General features: G+C 28.3%; 1 protein-coding gene across 1 annotated transcript; it reads right to left on the minus strand.

Annotated features, from left to right (window-relative positions):
- Positions 1 to 1,637: 1,637 nt before the first annotated feature.
- On the minus strand, positions 1,638 to 15,184 carry Cep164 (centrosomal protein 164). Its single transcript, XM_018545426.1, has 11 exons — positions 15,029 to 15,184; positions 12,089 to 12,337; positions 9,486 to 10,268; positions 8,314 to 9,182; positions 7,569 to 7,988; positions 6,811 to 7,136; positions 5,478 to 5,893; positions 4,156 to 4,328; positions 3,468 to 3,684; positions 2,801 to 2,995; positions 1,638 to 1,885 (listed from the first exon to the last, which is right to left on the minus strand). Exons 1-11 carry the CDS (start codon positions 15,105 to 15,107, stop codon positions 1,638 to 1,640), a joined length of 3,975 nt encoding a protein of 1,324 aa, XP_018400928.1. The 5' UTR covers positions 15,108 to 15,184.
- Positions 15,185 to 19,743: the final 4,559 nt, after the last annotated feature.

Here is a 19,743-nt window from a genome sequence, read left to right on the forward strand (position 1 = left end):
TTATAATTTTAAGTTAATATAGAAATTATATAAAGTAATAATCATCTATATATATAGTTTACTGAATATTAAACCTACATTCCAGAGTGTACAATCTTCAATTAATATACTATATCTAATGAGATCACAATATTGTAACACAATTTATATAAACGCTTATAAACATGTTTACATGTTATAGCCTTTCTCTAAAAATTGATTATAGTCGATATACCAGAATGGTCGTCATTGAAAATTCAACCGACCAAGAACATTTGGCAAATATTGAAATTATTTAATATATAATTTACATGTTCCTATAAATACAATACAATATCTATTATTTACTAATCAAGAGAAAGTTTTGGCATTCGTCTGATTAAGTAGAGATATTTTGACAAGATTATGCGCGATCTTGTTAAAAATATTTTGCGAATAACAACAATGTTTTGTAAATTTCTTTTTTGCAAGGCATACAACATAAATATTGAAAAATTTTATTTAATTTAGAAATAATTTAGAAGTGACGCTAGAAAATTTTACAAAGTAGAAAAGTATTACATTGAAACGTTATTTGTTTTTACGTATTTACGTTTTTGATTTAAATTTCATAAAATCACAATCAATAATTAGATTACCACGCACAAGTCATTACGATATACCATACATTTTCGTTGAACGCAGTTAAAAATATTATACTAATACATACATACATACATACAATAATATAAAGTCTATATGTTTCATATATATGTATATTACAACATGGTTACATATATATATTAATTTAAAAATAAATCCCGAAAATATACAAAGAATTAATAGACTATAAAAAATGAGTCGCTCATTATAATATTATATAGCACTAATAACGTCAAAACCTTGAAATATTTATTTACATGAGAGACTACTCATCAGATCTTATTCATAAATATGCATACATGCACCAACCCTGTATTATTAATTTACAAATCTTTTACGTACAATGTAACATAAAGTTTAACAATCGAAAGTGTTTATTATTACTCACAGATCTCTACTAAATATACAAGTGAATAATTGTATATAAAATCATCAAAACAACTGGAAGACGAAAATGAAAACGAAACTTTGTGGAATGATTCTTTAATTGTATTTAATTTGTTGTATAATAATTGTGTTAATATTTTCTTTTAAAGAATTTATGAAAAAAACGAAAGTCTTGCCAGACGGACACTACAAGTATTATCACATCTAATTTTCTTCTCACCATATATATTCATGTATTCATTTATTGCAATAACATATACTATACTCTTGATAATTTTGACTATTTAGTAAAGAGAGAAACAAGGAAGCGACAAGCGAGCGCAGATTTAAGTTTCAAATTTGATAATCTTATGTTTTAGATAGAATTATTTTCAATTATACACAAAATTTACAAAATCATTTTTAACTTAATTCTTGATTATAAATATATGTAAAATAAATTAACTGAATAAATAAATTAAAAAGTTATACTATATAAATATCAAAGTATTAAAGTATTATCAATTAAGTAATGACAATGTTATATTATTAATTAATTATCCTTTTAAAATTATTTAAGAATACGAATTAACTTTGCAAAAAAAAAAAAAGAAATTTGAAATAAAAGAACATTTTTAAGATCTAGACCTTTAAAGAGTCGCCTGACCAGGACTAATCAAGTCAGTATTTTCAATGCGAGCTTGGCGTAGCCAATCCCTGAGATTTCTGGTCCTTTCCATCAAATTTGAAGCATTCCTTTCGACGCTACCAACGCTGGTGCTAAAGCCACTATTAGGGCCGTACTGAGCGATAATATTTTGAGTTGTAGTAATAGGAGGTTGTGCAGCAGTTAATTGAGATAGGATGTTAGATTGTATATTGGGAGTACCAAAGGCACCTAAAAAAGAGAGGCTGCTCATATTTACAATTTCTTATGAATAAGAATAAATTATTATATTAAAATTAAAATAATCTTTTTGTACTTTACATTTTTTGCATTTATAAAAAAAATTTTTATTAGGTTACATGTAAAACGGGATATATTTATTATTATATAATACTACTTTAAACAACATATTTAATGATATATATTATATACAGGTTATTATAAATATTTTATATACAGATGTTATTATAAAAAACTATTCAGCATTTATATGGTAAATAGTACGCATACTGAGTAAAAAATCTTAGTAAATATATAGGTCGAAAACGCAATCGTTTTGTGAGATATAAACATTTTTATACGTCAGCATCATGAATGACTTTTAACATCATGAATGACATTTTTATTAGCACAACCATACAAAAATGCATATTTCTTGATTAAAATAATACGTTGACATTTTTAACACGATAGCATATTGTATAATTGTGTAATCATCAAATAATATGTAAATCCTCAATCACTGGTTGATGACAACTGATTGATTGCTGGTGAAATCTTCTGTTATGAAGTATGTTTGGAAACTGAACAAGGACATACAAAACGCAGTTTATTATATACTGAAGTGAACATCGCATTTGGCACCATTTAGAAACCAGTAGGTCATTCATGATGCTACATACAAAAATGTTTATATTTAAAAAACGGTTAAGTCTTTGACCTATAATGTTCATAAAATTTGTTTACTCGCAGTATGGTGTGCATTATTTACCATATAGATGCTGAATGATTTTTTAAACATCCTATATATACACATACACACAATATGTATCTAGGAATATAATATTAATTAATTTCGAAAACATTTACGTTGACTCGTAATAAATATTCTTTAATTTTTATATAAATTATTTTGTTTTTCTTTACCTTGCATGCTGTTAGGCTGTGTGGTGAGATGATGAAACCGTAACCAACGCAAATAAGAGTACATAAGTGTCGGTGTTGCAGGTATGTTACTGTCTTGACGTTTATTCAATACATCCCAAATCTCTCGTATTTCTGAATTCAAATTCTCTAAACTGGCAATGATTTCAGTAGACTCTTGATAATGATCTGGCTTATCTAGATTTCCAACAACAAACTATACAATGTAATGCAAATATATGTTGTCAATTATACAGTAGTTATATACATCGTATTGTATTTGTATAATTGTATAGTTTATCGTCTTTTAATCTATTTTTACGTAAGATAAGATATATAATATTTTCATTGCTTCTTTATAAAATTAACGATAATTTATTACTTTTATAATTTATTATATTGAAAACAAATATTAGATATAGACACAAAAAACAAATATATATATTCTAATTTTCTTTTTATTTCTAGCACAAATAATTAAATTAATTAGGATTAAAATAATACAGAAATAATTAAAAACGTTTTATAAATAAATATCAAATTACAGAGAGTACCACAAATAAAGTCTAAAATAACATATATAATACAATTTATTTAATTTTTATTTGTTTTTTTTTATGATACGATAATAATTTAATGACTTTAAAATATCTTTTTATTTGCAACTCACCTATGAAAGTATCAGTTCCCAAATCAGTCGAGCTGAAACCGCTACTAGCACTCGACATGTCGCTTAACTCATCATTTTTAGCATCATTTTCATTTCGCTTGTCGTTTGCTACTCGTTCCAAAGATTGTTCCAAATGTCTTAGATGAATTATTTTCTCACCTAAAAGACTTTTGGTGCGATGCAAACTAACTTCCATATCAGAGAGCTCACGTTCCTCCTAAATGAAAATAAACATTTAAAATTCATTAATTTTTAATGAAAGTATTATTAAAAGTGTTTTTGATAAAAACTAATATATTAAAAATCTCTTTAGGAATATTTTCTTATACATTATTAAGAGAGCAGAGATATTTAGAATAATCGTATCACAAACATATCTATTGTATGTTTTTTTTAAATTTAAATTGCATTTTAAGACTGAAAATAAATTCGGCGCGCAGTTTGAAGGATTGAAAGTGAGCATATAAATTCATACAGAATTATCTCAACATTAAAGATCCAATTTGATTATTTAGAAACTTTATTTCCGAATTTTATTGATTAAAATTTAAATAGGTGTCGTAATTTATAAAAGCACATTAAGAGAATTTATTAAAATATATTTTCTTCAAAATTTTTAAAGGTATATTTACTACTTACATTTGTTATAACAAATCTATCATTTTTGTAATTGATAATAATGGTATACCTGCACTAGTTGTTCCAGAGTGGCTCTTCCACTCCGTTGTTTCCAAGCTCTTTGTCTACCCTGAAAGGCACTCTTTTGTTGTCTCAGCGCCTCGTAAGCTCTCCTCACCGAATCCTTCTCCACATGCATCCGGTGACGAAAGAATTCTAGCTCTGAAGAGGCATTCACCGGCGCTGTAAAGGAAAGTAGGTACTATTGCTTTCAATTTAAAGCAAAAATCATATCTAGATCTAAGTTTTAAATCCTAAATGTTTAAAGTTTAACATTGTAATGAAGATCACAGAAAAATGGACTCATATGAACAACGTGCAAAAGTAAAAGAAAAACTGATAGTGCACTTACGGGCCCGAAGGATACAAGCCGTTAACCAAAGTAAAGTGTGTATAATCCTATGAAAAGGAAGAAATAATAAAACTTAACTGTAATTATGCTGCATCGATAGAAATAATAGCTTAACAAGTACATAAATAACGCTACATAAACAGAGTTCAGTTTAAGTAAATGTTGATCAAGTTATTTACAGAATTAAGTTATAATTAATAATAACAAGAATATACTTGCCAGATGATAAAACATTTAACAGATAATATGTAAATAAAAATATGTAATAAATTAGAGACAGAGATAATCGTAATAGATATATATATCATTTTGCGTAAATTATTCAGTGATACATCTTAATGTAGAGATAGAAAAAGTAATCAAAGACATAATACATACTATATAAAAGTAATCTCAAAGTATATACATATATACAAAAGTGTGCTCATTTGCAATTATCAAATATACATATAATGTACTTAATGTCTTATTGATTATTTACACAATCTTTTTTAAATTGGTATAATTTAAAGAAGTTAATTATATTTTCTACAATTCAAGATACTGTTATTTATTACATATACATACAGTATATCTTAAAACGTTTAGATTACATAAAAGCTACATTTTTTTAAAAAATGTAAATTATCTGTGAGATATTATAAAATCGTTAATTTTTAAATTAACTAATTTTTTTTTTAATTGTGCATTAACACATTTTTATTATTTAAGCTTTTGTCTTCATATGAGAAATTAAAAAAGATAGAAAAAAGCTCGCACACTTTGCCCATGAAAAATAAGTTTTCGTTTGGATGGAGTTATCACACTTTAAACAATACAAATAACATTTTATTTATCAAATTGACTTGATCTGATTTGGTTTAAATCTAAATCAAATTTTTACGGATTTTATAAGGAATATTTATTCTCTTTAAAAAAATAAGGTATACACGTATCTCTTGGATAATATACAACGCGCAAGATAAATTTAAAACAATCACCTTTATCTTGGAAAGGATATCGCACTGTATAGGCCGTTTCGTTGCTCGGTAATTGGTCACCGAGATCTTCCAGTTTTTTCAGCTGTTTTCTAATATTCTCTACTGGGTTCTCCGGATTGTTATTACTACTGCTCGAACGACCCGCGCTTGAAGTAGCTTTTTTACTGAAGCTCTTCTTTTTCTTCGTTATCATGTTAGTGTTTGTTTCGCTGGCGGTGGTAGTATCGTCGGACTCAAACTTTGTTGCACTTTTCGAGCCAGCAGCGATGGATGCGTGTTTCTGAAATCCCGCGGCCGCTTTCGGACTCTTCAAATTTTCCGGATCATTTTTCTCTTCGACTTGTTCGTTCGCGTTTTGGCTGTCCTGCGATTTCGCGTTTGTTACTGGACTCGAGCGCGAGTTCTTCAGCGGAGTACTGCGAGCACGATTTAAGGCCTATAGCCAGACATTAGGGCGAATTGTATGAACATGACGAAGTACCTTCACAGTCCGATCGTTCTTAATAAGGATATGCGCTGCGCATTGGTCGAATAAAAACTGATGATATAGACTGCGAAGGTACTAAAATGAAGGTATTAAAATATGATATTGAAAATGAACGTGCAACATTGGTGTTTCAACATAGAAACTAACGAGAAAATATTTAAAAATATTTTTCTTACACAAATCAATTATCCTCTTCGAATTGATTTATGATAAAGACTATATAGATAATTCTATTTAAAAAAATTAAGAGATTGCATTCCTACCTCCTAAAGTAGTGACAATCTATTTCTTTTCAAATATTAACATAAAAGAGAAAACCGAATGTGAAGAGTGAGTAACGTTTTTATAAAAGTCTCGCTAATATTACTATAAAAACATCGAGTAATTACAGGACAAAAAATATCGATGAGATGTAACATGAAATGGCATGCTAGTGCTGTACGTCGAGCGTGCTTATATTAATAATTGTAGAGACTGATTATTACGTTATTATTATTAACAATAAATAATATTACATATCAAATGTACTTGCTGAAATAAACCAGTTAAAATAAAAATAATTGTTAATATTTTAATTTCAATGATATGTTTAGAATGTGCAGTTATTATTTGAAAGATTACGAAATAGATGTCATTATTCAAGCTCTATTTTTTTACTTACCGAATCGTTCAGTCAGTGATAAAAAAGAGAACTACATAAAGAATGAGAAGTCTTTAAACTCTTGAAACAATAATTATTTATGCTAAATTTCTTTTCTACATTATGTTACTAGTTTATTTCAACATGGAATGTTTTGTATGCTATAAATAATGAATCTCGGCTGCGTTTATATTAAGAAAACTCACTTTTGTTCCGACGAATCAGTCTTGTCTGTCCTTGTTCTAGTAGATGTCGATCTTTCGGTTTCTGAGGCCGTGGTATATCCCTCCTTTCTTCTGCTTCGTCTTTCGACTGCAAGACGAACATCGTTCTTCAGCTTCATATACTTCTCTTTAAGCGCTGCATATTTATCCTGAAGTAATCGTTTTTCGCAACGCATCTTTTCGAAGTCAATGCTTTCTTGTTGAAGAGCCAGTTCGGTCTGTTTTCTGGCCTCTTTTTCGGCATCTCTTGCAAAATCCGCACGAATTTCCTCCAGTCGCTCTTTGTACATCTTACGAGCAAGAGCTTCCTAAAATTGTTGTGGATTATTCATACACACACACACACACACACACACACACACACCGACATTCACTCGAATACAAATAATCAAAATCTTTTGAAAAATGTAAATTCTTTTACTGTGCGTGCGTACGTGTGTGTGATAAAAAAGATTTTAACAATTATATATAAATTCGTATATAAGATATATATTGTAAATATCTTATAATAAATTCAGAAAATTAATTGTATATATATGTATGTGTTTAATTACTTTTCTACATTATTATAAAGTATATATTTATGAACAGTTGTGATAGTGAATCAGATTATATAAAAGAAAATTATTTATTAAAACCTTTGTTAACACATTTTTTATTCTAGAAAAATAGACGAACATATTCACTATTAATGGATTATCTATTACATATCTAATACATATATTGGTATTAATACTTACATCCATTCTAAAGTCACGAAGAATTTCGGATAGACATTGTTCATGATCTTCGGTGAATTTAGTGATTTTTTCCCGTTGTTGTATTCTTAATTCATTTCTTAAGTCGTCAAATTCTTTTACCAGTTCTTTCTTTAAGATTTCAATTCTTTCGTTATGTTGCTTTCTCAATTCATATTCGTTCAACTTTGCGAGCTTTTCTTCACCAAGATCACGTTCGTGCTCATTTTCTAGCTTGCCCATCTCTTGACTCCTCAATTCCAGAAGTTCTCTTTTTCTCTCGTCAAGTTCTGTCTTTAGATTGGTTAATATTTCTTGTCTCTCTTTTTCGTAGCAGACCTCTAGTTCCGTACGGACCTTCTTCAAATTTTCCATTCTAGCTTGATCCATTTCAGTTATCAGTACTTGTATCTCCTGTTCTTCCTAAAAAAAAGAATTCTTTTTTTGTACTTTTAATAAATAAAATTGCACTTAAAATTATAATAGGACAAATATTTTTAAATATTATAGAAAATATATTTATAAAAAATTGTTTTAGAACTTTGAAGTAGTATAATATATATTTATTATATAATTTTATCACATCAGTTTTATTTTTGCCTTATGAAAAATTCATAACGAAATAAAAATGAAGAAATATAGATCTTAAAATAACAAAAAAGGTACTAATATTATACCTTTTTTCAGATAAGCTTTACAATTTATATCATACTCCTGGCATAATAATGTTGTAATGAAAAAGGAATACCTTTTGTGCCATTTCTTGTTTCATTTCTTCTAATCTTTGATCCAAAAATTGTTGTATTAGAATTTTTTGTTGTACAAAATTTTCCTCAAGCTCCTTTTTCTTTTCCTGAAGTTTAATATCAAGTTCAATCTTGAAAGCTTCAATTTCTTCTTCGTGTTCTCTATTCATTTTCACTTTCATATCGTCAATACTTCGAGAATATTCTAACTTAGGTCGCACAAATCGCTCCTTTGGTGCGTAATTTTGATTAAACCTCGATATATCAGATGACTCATCATCTTCAAGTTGTCGATTCAATAAGAAATTTGTCGTATGTCTTGCTTTTTCAATAATTAATTTTGTTTTGCGCATTTCATCGGAATCGCTGCTTTTTGCAGTGCTACAATCTGTTTCACTTTTTGACACTATATCAATATTTTTTACTTTTTCACCTAATTTATTAGGTAGAAAATCAAAACTATTTTCCTTTTCTAAAATATTCTTTGTTATTTGACTTCGATGTTCATTTTCTGAAACATTTTGCACGAGAAATCTCTTGCCTACTATTTTCGGACTTTTTGATATGGATTCGATTTTCTCTGCAGACAAATGTTGCTTCTTGATCTCTAAATCTATTTTATCTTGTTCTTTTTCATTAGAATTCTCGTTTTTGTCATCATTGCTGTCTTCGAAATTTTGCGATGTTGATTTCCACGGGGATAGAATAGAACCAGTAATTTTATTGCTGGTTATAGCTGGTATCCGTTGATTCTTATCTTCAGATTCGGAGTCCCAGTCATCTTCGGATTCGGAATATGTGAAATTGATGTTGAACTCCTTTTCCAAATCAAAACGCACACTTTTGCGTTCCTCATCCAATGGTCGTTCGTCTACAGATAATTGAATAAAAGTCAGGTTACCGTGATTAAATTGTATTAATGTTAATGCTAATTGAAATATTAAAAAAAAATTCTTGAGATTTTCATTTTAGAAGTCCAAATTATTACTTTTTGCTCTTATTTATCGCGAAATATAAACATCTTTGTTTTTAAAAAAATATAACAATATTTCTACATTTTTTGAAGTAGAAACTACTACGTTCATAATTAGTATAATTATTTTATTAAAGATCATAATAAAAATGAAAAAATATGTCTAAAAAAATATTTAAATATACATATGTTCAATTTTACCATCTTCAAGTTGTTTCTCCCTCAGAATGGATTTGGGTCTGTCACCAATAATGTTACTGGTTTCATCAGAAATTGTTAATGCCCGGAAGTCGTCCAACTTTCCGCCATCTTGACTAGGTGTGGTGTCTCTACTCCTGTTACTTTTTAGAAACATTGAACCACCACCACTAAGAGTTAACTCCTTTTGTTGACCCAATTGACTTGGATGTTTCTCTTTGTCGAATTTTTCGAGTTTCTCCGGTTTGGCTAATGTATTAGCGCTAAGTTTGTCAATGTCAATTATGTTCTCTTCTGAACTGAACTTGCTAGAAAGCTGTTCCCAATCTTTCTCATGCCACGGGCTCAGTGATTCAGATCTCTTCAGTACCTCTTTCAGATCAAGTTCCTTTTTCGCCGGCGTTGTAATTGTTGTGGTTGTTGCAGTCATATCCTTATTCTCGAGCAATTTAGGACATTCATAAAATTTTGGGTCTTGAAATTTCAAGTTTGTGTAATCCCTCGCGGCTCGATCGCTTGACAAGGACATCACATTGTCGGATCGCGAGTCACTTTCCCTTCTTGATTGGAGTCTATCAAAAGAAGAAGGACGATCTCTTTTGCGTGAACTGTCGATTTTATCGGCTTTCCGTAAAGGTGCCAGTTTCATAGGAATTTTAGTACCTGCCATGCCAGGTTTTGCATGAACAGTTTCTTTAACAGTTTCCTTTGGGATAATTGTTTCTTTCGGTAAAGTTGCGTCCTCGTGAGATTCAAGATCTTTTGCTGTAGTTTTAGAATCTTCTTCTGCGATATTAAAAAATAATTGTTTCAGTTTTACTTTATTACTACATTTTTTTATAATGTTTTTTTTATAACAGGGTTATTTACGATTAAATATGCTACTTACATTATAATAAATATTGTATATTAAAGTAAAAATTGATGTTTGTGGAGTAAACATAAATGTGTAATGTGTAATTGATAGATAAATCATAAATGTAAGAGATAAGTGGAATTGTAAAGTATGTATGCAAGGTTTTATATAAAAAAACATAACTTTTCATTGTTTACAGAATAAAATATCTAAAATGTAAAAGAATCAAATTATTTATATGCAAAAAATATAAGAAAATTATTTTAGTCTTTGTTACAATTATAAACGAAGAATATCAAAATTAAAATTACAAATACCGAGGAATTTGTTATTTTTTTTAATTGAGTGCGGAATGCATTAATTTCCAATTGAAGTTTTATAAACACAATAAATTGAAAAAAAACTATGTCTCTGCAATAAGAGCATTTGATTATATAAATATGATTATTGCAAAAAGTGAGAAGCGACTCTAAGCGGTTGAAGTCAGTAATAGTCAAGGTCATTAAGTTGTTAATCATTTACGTAATAATATTTATATAAACTACATAGTATCTGCTCGTTGATTCGAGTAAATTGATTCAACTAATCTAGAAAATTGGTATAAATAATAAAAGTATTAAAATCATTTTAGGAACAAAAATATTAGAAAGTTGTCCTCTTTTATTTTACAATATCATTATTAATCTAAACAATTATTATAAACAATTATTTTAAACAATTATTCTAAACAATTATTATAAACATCATAAATTATATAATTTAACTTTCATTTTTCTTTTTCTTGATATTATAATTTTATTATTAATAAACGTTTTTCTAACAAAGTTTTATTTTTATGTAATTGTACTTTATATAAAAACCACATGTGCTTAATAACTACCTTATTTATTTAGTAAATTATATAATCAAAATGCTATAAAAAATATATTATTATATATGTTTATACGTGTAAGACTTTTAACATACAAAATATACATATGTACATATATTTTTATAAAAAAAAAAATAAATATATATTCATTAAATCAAAAATTCTTTGATACCGTAATATTTTATATAAGTTAAGAAGTAGTACATTAAATTATGTGAATGGCTGCAGCGCGACATTTATCGTCGATACGAAGAATCTAAATATACGGTTGTACTTTTCGTAATTTTGATGCAAAGCCAAATCATTGGACTGCCAAGTTATAAGATTTTACTGATTATTGTAAAGTATTCGGCCGATGCGCGTCAACTGTATCACATGATGAGAGAGTGTAGTATATGCGCGATTAAGGCCGACTTAAAATGACTTAATCTTTCGAGAATTAAAGTAGTGATAATAATGAAAGTCGCTTACAAAAAATATTGCATTATGCTAATGGAAATGTAAAATAAGAAAACAGTCTCTATAAGCTTTTTTTTAATTTAAAATGTTTATAAGATATGTGTTCTTTAAAAATAAAAAATGCAATATTATATTTATGCAGTTTTTCCAAAATTTTTAATAGAATTGTATTGTAATTTTGTACAAATTGATTTTTAATATTGTTTTAGAAAAATATTTCTTTATTTCCAATATATTTACTTTCTCTCTTTTTCTCTCTCTAAATTGAAATTTATTCAAGACGTTATCATTAAAAAAAAATCGTGAGTGCAAAGTTGTGTATGAGATGAAGAAATATAAAAAGATATGATATACACACACACTGTCATAATAAAGTAAGATATTTATATAAAATTACTATAAAAATATTATAACCAATACCAAGGCTCGGTTGCCTTCTGTTGCCAGCTCTGGCTTGTTCCACGAGTCCTCTATAAATTGGATCTAGAGGATGTTCCCAGGTGGTAGTGCCAGTGGATGCCTGATAATAATACCAGGCACCACTAGCTTCATGGAAGCACGGAGACCAGCCCTTAGGAAGAGCTGCCATAAGACCCTCACGGGCCAAGTCCAGAAGGTGTGGTTCCGCATCGGGATCAATTCCCAGACGGTTTGCAAAATCCAGTAATTCTGTAATTACATTATTGTTTATTAAATTATTAGTATATTACTACTCATGCAGTATAAAATATTTTAGAAATATTTGCAAAAAAATTTCGTTGCAAGATTTCAGAAAAATTTTTCATAAAATCTTATTAAATGTATCCAGGAAATGTCGAAGTTTTTGATATATATATTTTTTTACAATATATATATTTATACAATATTTCTGTGAAATGTTTTAATGCAATATTTGAAAATGTTCCACAAATGCTTAAAAAATATTTCAAAAAGTAAATAATAATTCTTGCCATGTAGGTAAGTATAATGCTTTATTGTCTATCATGTTAATGAGTCAATATGTTAGTCATTGTTATGCAATAAAAGAAAAAGTAATTAATTAACAATAATATGAATATACCGACGAAATATTGCATTTAGAGGTCATAAAAAGATGATTTTGGAATAGAAATATATACTCAAATAAAAATTCCTTTATTTAATTCGTAAAATAAAATTTTGCCATATATTGTGATAAGTTTAATGTGTGTAACCATTTTATTAATCGATAAAAGGATAGAAAATCTTTGAGGTAAATTCGAGGTAAAGTTAATTGAATTATTTACGGCATATAAAGTATTTTTATCCAATATAGCATGATTTATTAATAATGCCCTTGTAAACTTTAATCACTAGAAAAGTAGATCCCTGTATCTTATTATATCAAACTTATTGTCAGATAAATTATACAATTCATTGATCATACACTTAACCAAGTTAAAAGTATTAAGACACAAAGTTATCTCCTTTCATGTAAAAACTGTTGTGATAACGTAATATGCCTACGGTTATTTAACATTATTCGTTAAAATAGAAGTCTCAGTATAAGAGCGAGATTATTGTGTTTCACAAAATAGGATAAATATAAAATAACTAAGTAAGAGAAAATAATGATAAAACTTAAAATCGGTTAATATATGATTTAACCTGCTAATTATCGATATATATTGTATTATAACTTCAAAATTATAACATGAATTCTAGTAATTGAGGGAGAATAAGGGGTCAGCGTTGTTATTGGTACGCAAATTAAAATATTTGGTAATTTAAAAAATATTTTAAAGAAAATAACCCTTTCGTGAAAATTATATATTTTTACAAATTTTATTCGCGTGTAAATGATACATGGTATATTCAATATTTTTTATTACATAGATTGCTACCTATCAGTCAACACAGCATCCGAATTGTTCTTTTATCCAAAGTATCTTTTTAGTGTAAGTAAAAGTGATCAAAATTTCCGGAGTAGGGAAAACACAAAAATGATCGGTAGCTTTAGATTAAACGCCGTAAGGTAGCTTAAACGGCGAGGTTATCAACACAAAATTTCAGTTTACCATAGAGTCATCACGAAGAAGTTTTACAAGCATAAAAGGCCTCAATAAAAAATTCCATCAGACTCGACTGGACAGGTGGTGGTGGCTGCCGTATGGGGGCAAGTCGAGCTACCATCTGCCCTCGAGTTGCTGGTCAAAGTGTTGAACCTCATTTTGCTGGTTCGATTAATCACGAATCCAGATACTGTAATGGAACTGATCTTTATGGATAAAAATTTTGGCAGAAAGATCGTTGTTTCAAATTCTGTCGATGGTTTGGAAAATTTTGGTTCTTAAATAAGACGGGTTTATGTGACTGAAATGGCATAAAGGCGGTCAAATGCAATGACAAAACTTTTGCTGCACTGCGAATTATTGATTTTCCGGAGCGCGCTGGGGAACGAGCTCGGTATTCCCGCCAGGCGTGATGTAAATAAACAAGGAAACTTGCTACTAGGTCTCTTTTACGCTTTTCTTTGCCTTTAGACTGATTTTAAGTGGAACACTACTTTAGGAATGTCGCTTGTTTACTTCATTACGCGTTTTTTCAATTGCTTCTTAAAGGAAATAGTAAAAAATAGTTATCCATAATGGTTACATGACTTTGCAAACCATTTAAAGATACAAAAAAAGATTTAAATTAAAAAAATTGCTAATTAATTTCTAATTAAAAATGAGGAGAGAGAGAAAGTTACATTTAATACATCATAGTGTCAATAAAATTAAAGCTGAAGCTTAATAAATACTTTTGCTTATTAATTTTATGATTAAGATATCTAGCAAGACAAATCATAGAAATACAATAACATTTTTGTGCTTGCAAAAAATTTAGGCTTATTCAAAATGTGATAAAACGGAGATGAAATAGAGAGAAATGAAGGATAAGTATAGGATATCAAAATAAAATCGTGATAATAATTCAAATGCGGTGATTCTGTAGAAAAAATCTAGACTTTATTATCTAGTTTAAGTTAAAGCGATAATTAATTATTTTGAGCATCTTATATCATAAAATGTGTACAATGGCACAATTTGCCAAGTCTGATTTGTTAATCAAGTACGTGACGTATGATGAATTTGCCAATGATGTTCTTCCGCATAAAAAAGATAATAGAGTTCTCACCCTCGACAAGAACCAATGTAAATTACTATATCACAAAGACACAGGGTGTTACGGATGGAAACGACGGACCATCGATCAGTTTGGCAATGAACGCCCTACTCTTAGATGAACGTTGCTCCAATAATCGACGAGCTCAACCTATTGAATCCATCATGGTCGATGTAATGATAATAGGGGAGGAATAGGAGAAAATCTGAAGCTTTTTTAGGTATTTCCACGTACCTTCATTGGTTGGATGAGACGACTCATCGAAAACCTCCCTGCACACGATCGTAGCAGCGCTGTCTTGAGAAATGCTCATGCTAACACTGCACCCCAACACCCCGTAAACGTAATGTTCGCATTACACGGTTATGTTTTCCATACTCGTGCGATAAGTGAGAGAATTATGGTGCGTAGGGTCTGACTCATTTTTCCATATTAGTGCGCGATACGTACGCGCCTCATGTAGACTTGCACTGCGCGAAGCTCGTTCGTCGGTCAATGTTGAATTCAGCTTGAACGTAGGCGGTGGTAGCAAGAAAGAGGAAGGAAGATAGTAAGAGAGAACGCTGGTTGCGCCCCCCTGTTTGCCAGCTGCGGAATCAGCTGTCTGATAAGAAAAATACTGTCAATGATATAATATTATCCTTATCATCGAGAGACTCGTCAACGAGATACACAGTAGATATATAGATATTTTTTCAAAACCCTAAGCCTTTAAAGATCGATCAAAGTGTAAAATGGTTTTAAAATTCACCCCTTACAGTTATCAAGCTGATAAAGGTAGTATTTATTACATTTTAAACATTGATCGTTGTAACAGTAACACAATTTATGTAAAATATTAAAAACAAATATAAAATAATTTAATTAAATGTGAGAATAAAATTAAGTAGAGTTTTTTTAAATTGTAATTTTTTTAACTGCACACATACGTACACTTATATTATAGTATTATATAATTATATGTAATATTATATAATATTAGTACCAATGTAAAAGGATGATTCAATTGAATTATTATGTGCTTGGATAAATGTTTAGCAAATAAAGAATCATATTTTAACAGAGTATCTTTTTCCATGTTGGTGAATATATTATATTACCGAATTTAGTTTATAACATTTTAAATAATAATTTTCTTATGTATTTACGTATGTAAAAGATAAATGGAAGAAAATGTTATTATATTGTTATATTTTTAACTAAAATTTCTAAAATATATACCGATTTACATCTCTATCGACTATAGGTAATAAAGTTAGGTGATAAAATTAAAGTTACTTCATTGAGGAATGCCTACTTTATTATCTGTTGGTTATATAATTATGAAATACATCACGTGGTTCTTAATTCTAACATATAGAGGAAGCAACTATACACTTTCGATATTAAAATTAAAATAATACTTGATACAATATTTTATAATTTATATGATTTCAATACAAAATGTTATCGATTACTTGTAAATTTCTTATATAATTGCCAATATTGCATTCTTAATAGAATAAAGATTAAAAAAAAAACGAAAAATGAATACTAATATTTCGAATTATTATTAATATCTATAAATATTTTGGAAATTATAAATATAAAAAAGTTTGTTGTATCAATTTTAAAATATCAGTTGCATTTCTACTTAAAAAGTAAAATTTTATAATGAAAACCATTATAGAAATGTTAATTATATTCATCATAATATATATTTTGTACTTAATCTTTATTTATATTTTATATATCTACTAATAAATATCTGTTTTAGCTTATCAGAAATATTATTGCTGTTATTTTATATTTTAATTATCAGCTTTTGTTTACTTTTATTATATTCAATATTTTACGTATTTGCTAATATACGTATATGATAATAATTATATTTATATGTATGTGTTATATATATGATATATATACACACGTTATGAGAAATATATACTTAATATATGAGAATTAATACACATAACAGCATCTCCTTTGCTCGTTTAGAAAATAGTGCTTTTTAAGAAGTTTTTTAAGAATTCTAAAATAAACAAAATAAACTTTATCTTAAAAAAAAAAACAATGCATATTGTTGGAACTATAACTACGGTCCATTTAATGCTATGAATGCTTAGAAACATTTGTGGCGTCAAAGTGGGCCACACCTAATATTTCGTAATTTTGGTACCAAAAAACATGTACTTAGAATGTGTTACAAGTTTAAATTATAGTCGCGTTTTAATCAAAATTTGCATTAATACATATAAATATTATTTTAATACTCTAATTATGTCTTTACCTTATCATTCTTGTGTAAATAAATTGTATCTCAGAGAGATTTATAAAATTTTCTTCTCTTATTAAATCAAAATATCATGATTCTTTGCTACACTTCATGATATCCAATTATCTTAAGATCAAGTTTTTCTTAACAAACGGCTCGGTATTTCTATAATATATACCGTTTTCAAACGATCACAATAAGAATAATCAGATGAATATCATTCTTAGGGAAACACCACACGCTGTTTGTAGCGTAATCGACATGCACTTATAGAAATGTTCATTAAAATAATAATAACTTGACTTTTTTGTGGAACAAACGTGGTACCAATCTCGTGACGCCTTAGTAAAAATAATGATCAGATATCAAGCGACTATCGATCAGAGAGATATTTAAATTTTACGAACCACAGCAAACAATGAGAAGTCACCGATCTGTGAAGTTAACGACCATGAAAAATATTTTGGCGAAAATTAAATGATAATGATATCTCGCGTCAACGCAACGCATATATATTACTTGCGGCCTAAATACAAGATTTTTCTTTTTTCAGTATGACCTTTTGCACTTGTTTTCTATTAAATGCTTTTATATTAAACATTTATCAGTATCTTATCTTATCTTATCAGTTATCTTAGATGTATGCACAAGGTCTAAATTGTTTTCAATCAATATATTTTAGCTCCGTTCTTATCCTGAAAAGCGTACGTAAATCGATAAAATTTTAACTGATATCATGAAAGTTGCAATATATGGCCTCTTGACGAAAAATTAATTAAAAAATTATTAGAAAATGATTACAATCAATTTTTGTGTCGCGTATTTTGTGTATACTGTGTGTAAGAATAATACGATATTTTAAAATTGTTTCTATGGATGATGTACTGATGATTATCATTGTCAAATTATATTTAACTAGAAATATTCAACTAGAAATATTGAATATATTTTGAAAAAGGTAAAAGAAATAATTTTTCTTTTCATCTTTGTAAAAAGAAAAATGTAAACGGTAGAAAATAGAGAATATTCTTTGTACTTGCGTGATGTGATATTAGTGAAGTCTGTTTAGTAACCATCATGAGAAACCGTTGTAGCTGAAAATCAAATACGCTGCCAGTAATAATAAATCCTATTGGTTGTTAAGTCTTTGAATTCACATTGAGGGATCCCCTAATTCGACATAACAACCTAACACCGTTACCTTGTTAAATAAATGTCATACTGCGAAGGGTGCCCAAGGGTTGACGGACCTATAGTAAACTAACCCCTCGAAAATGGAACAACGTCCGCATTGTTAAAAATGGTGGACGTTGACAATAAAAATTAAATATTACAGATAAACTATAAAGTAGAAATAGTATAAAAATAATGCATCTATGTTTAAAAGTAAGATAGAAAGAAAATCGAAAAAAATGTATCACAAAATCTGAAAATTTAACGGCGATTATTGCAACCACTTTCAATTATAATATATGCAATATATACAACGTACAATAGTACGTTGTTATTTCCAATGTGTAAGTTTCGTTTATTTAATTTTTGTTGTATTCCTAACACTTTTTGGCGTTTAGAAAAAGTTACAACTTTCCCATGAAATTTTCGACCGGAAGAGGCATAGAGATAATCGTAGTTTTATCATCGCATCGCTTCACACCTTTAATATCTATCGAGAATAATCTAAAAGCTGCTGACAGCATTATTCGTGGCTCGAAATAATGATGCAATGTTAGTCACTGAAGATGTTTATCCAAAAAGATCACGCATGACAGCTGACACGCTGTCAGCAGATGTCTGTTCTCACGTAAACAACAATCAAGACTCGCAGCCCACTTTTTGAGGATTTGTTAGCAGAGTAACACAATGACATACATACATTTATTATTACATCGTATATTATTTCATCTACATGAAACTTAAAAAAAAAAATTAATAGAAATTATATAATTATAAAATAAATCTTAATATAAACTAAATGCTATAAAATTATACCTTATATTTCTCAACCTCTAAAATTTTGTCTCTAATATTGTTTAATGAATATCCGATAAATTTAACTCTTATGCCACACTACGAAAAGAATAAATTAAATGTGAACATACTCAATTCGTTTGCTTATAACTTTTATAAAAATGAATATTGTATGATACACAAACGCCAAATATTATATATATAACAATTACATAAATATGTATATAACAAATTGTATATAAGACATTAAGAAACATAACATTACTAAGCAAATGTACATATATATATCTTTATTAATCCTTACACAATTGGATTCTTCGTATCATGTACATATTTTTTCTGCAAAAAACTAGAAGCATTATTAAGCAATAATTAGTTATAACATTTATATACAACTTTTTTAAATACATAATCTTCCTAAAGATGTTAAAGAATCACTTAATAATTTTTATACATTTGTTAAAGTGATGAAAATTAACCATTATGTGTAGTCAAGGACCGGAAAATTATTGTATGTACTAAGCGTTAATAAAAAATTATAAGCAATTGAAAAAACAGAACCGGACATGTCATAACGAATAGGCTTCAAAGATTAAGTCTAAGCATAATAATTATCAATTTGTACAGATTGAAAATTATCGAAGTATTATATTAAATCTGTTCGCGCAGCTTGCACAAAATGCCCAAAATTTTTTGCACTTAAAATGAGATAAATATATGTATATTT

This window comes from Cyphomyrmex costatus, unplaced genomic scaffold (assembly GCF_001594065.2).
Source record: "Cyphomyrmex costatus isolate MS0001 unplaced genomic scaffold, Ccosl1.0 scaffold5, whole genome shotgun sequence".
In the NCBI taxonomy this organism is placed as follows: domain Eukaryota; kingdom Metazoa; phylum Arthropoda; class Insecta; order Hymenoptera; family Formicidae; genus Cyphomyrmex; species Cyphomyrmex costatus.

Coding starts and splice junctions, on each gene's coding strand:
- Cep164 (XM_018545426.1), bottom strand. CDS start 15,107: ATGAGCATTTCTCAAGACAGCGCTGCTACGATCGTGTGCAGGGAGGTT. Junction 10,269..12,088: donor CAGAAGGCAACCGAGCCTTG/GTATTGGTTATA, acceptor TTAATATCGCAG/AAGAAGATTCTAAAACTACA. Junction 9,183..9,485: donor GGAGAAACAACTTGAAGATG/GTAAAATTGAAC, acceptor AATTATCTGTAG/ACGAACGACCATTGGATGAG.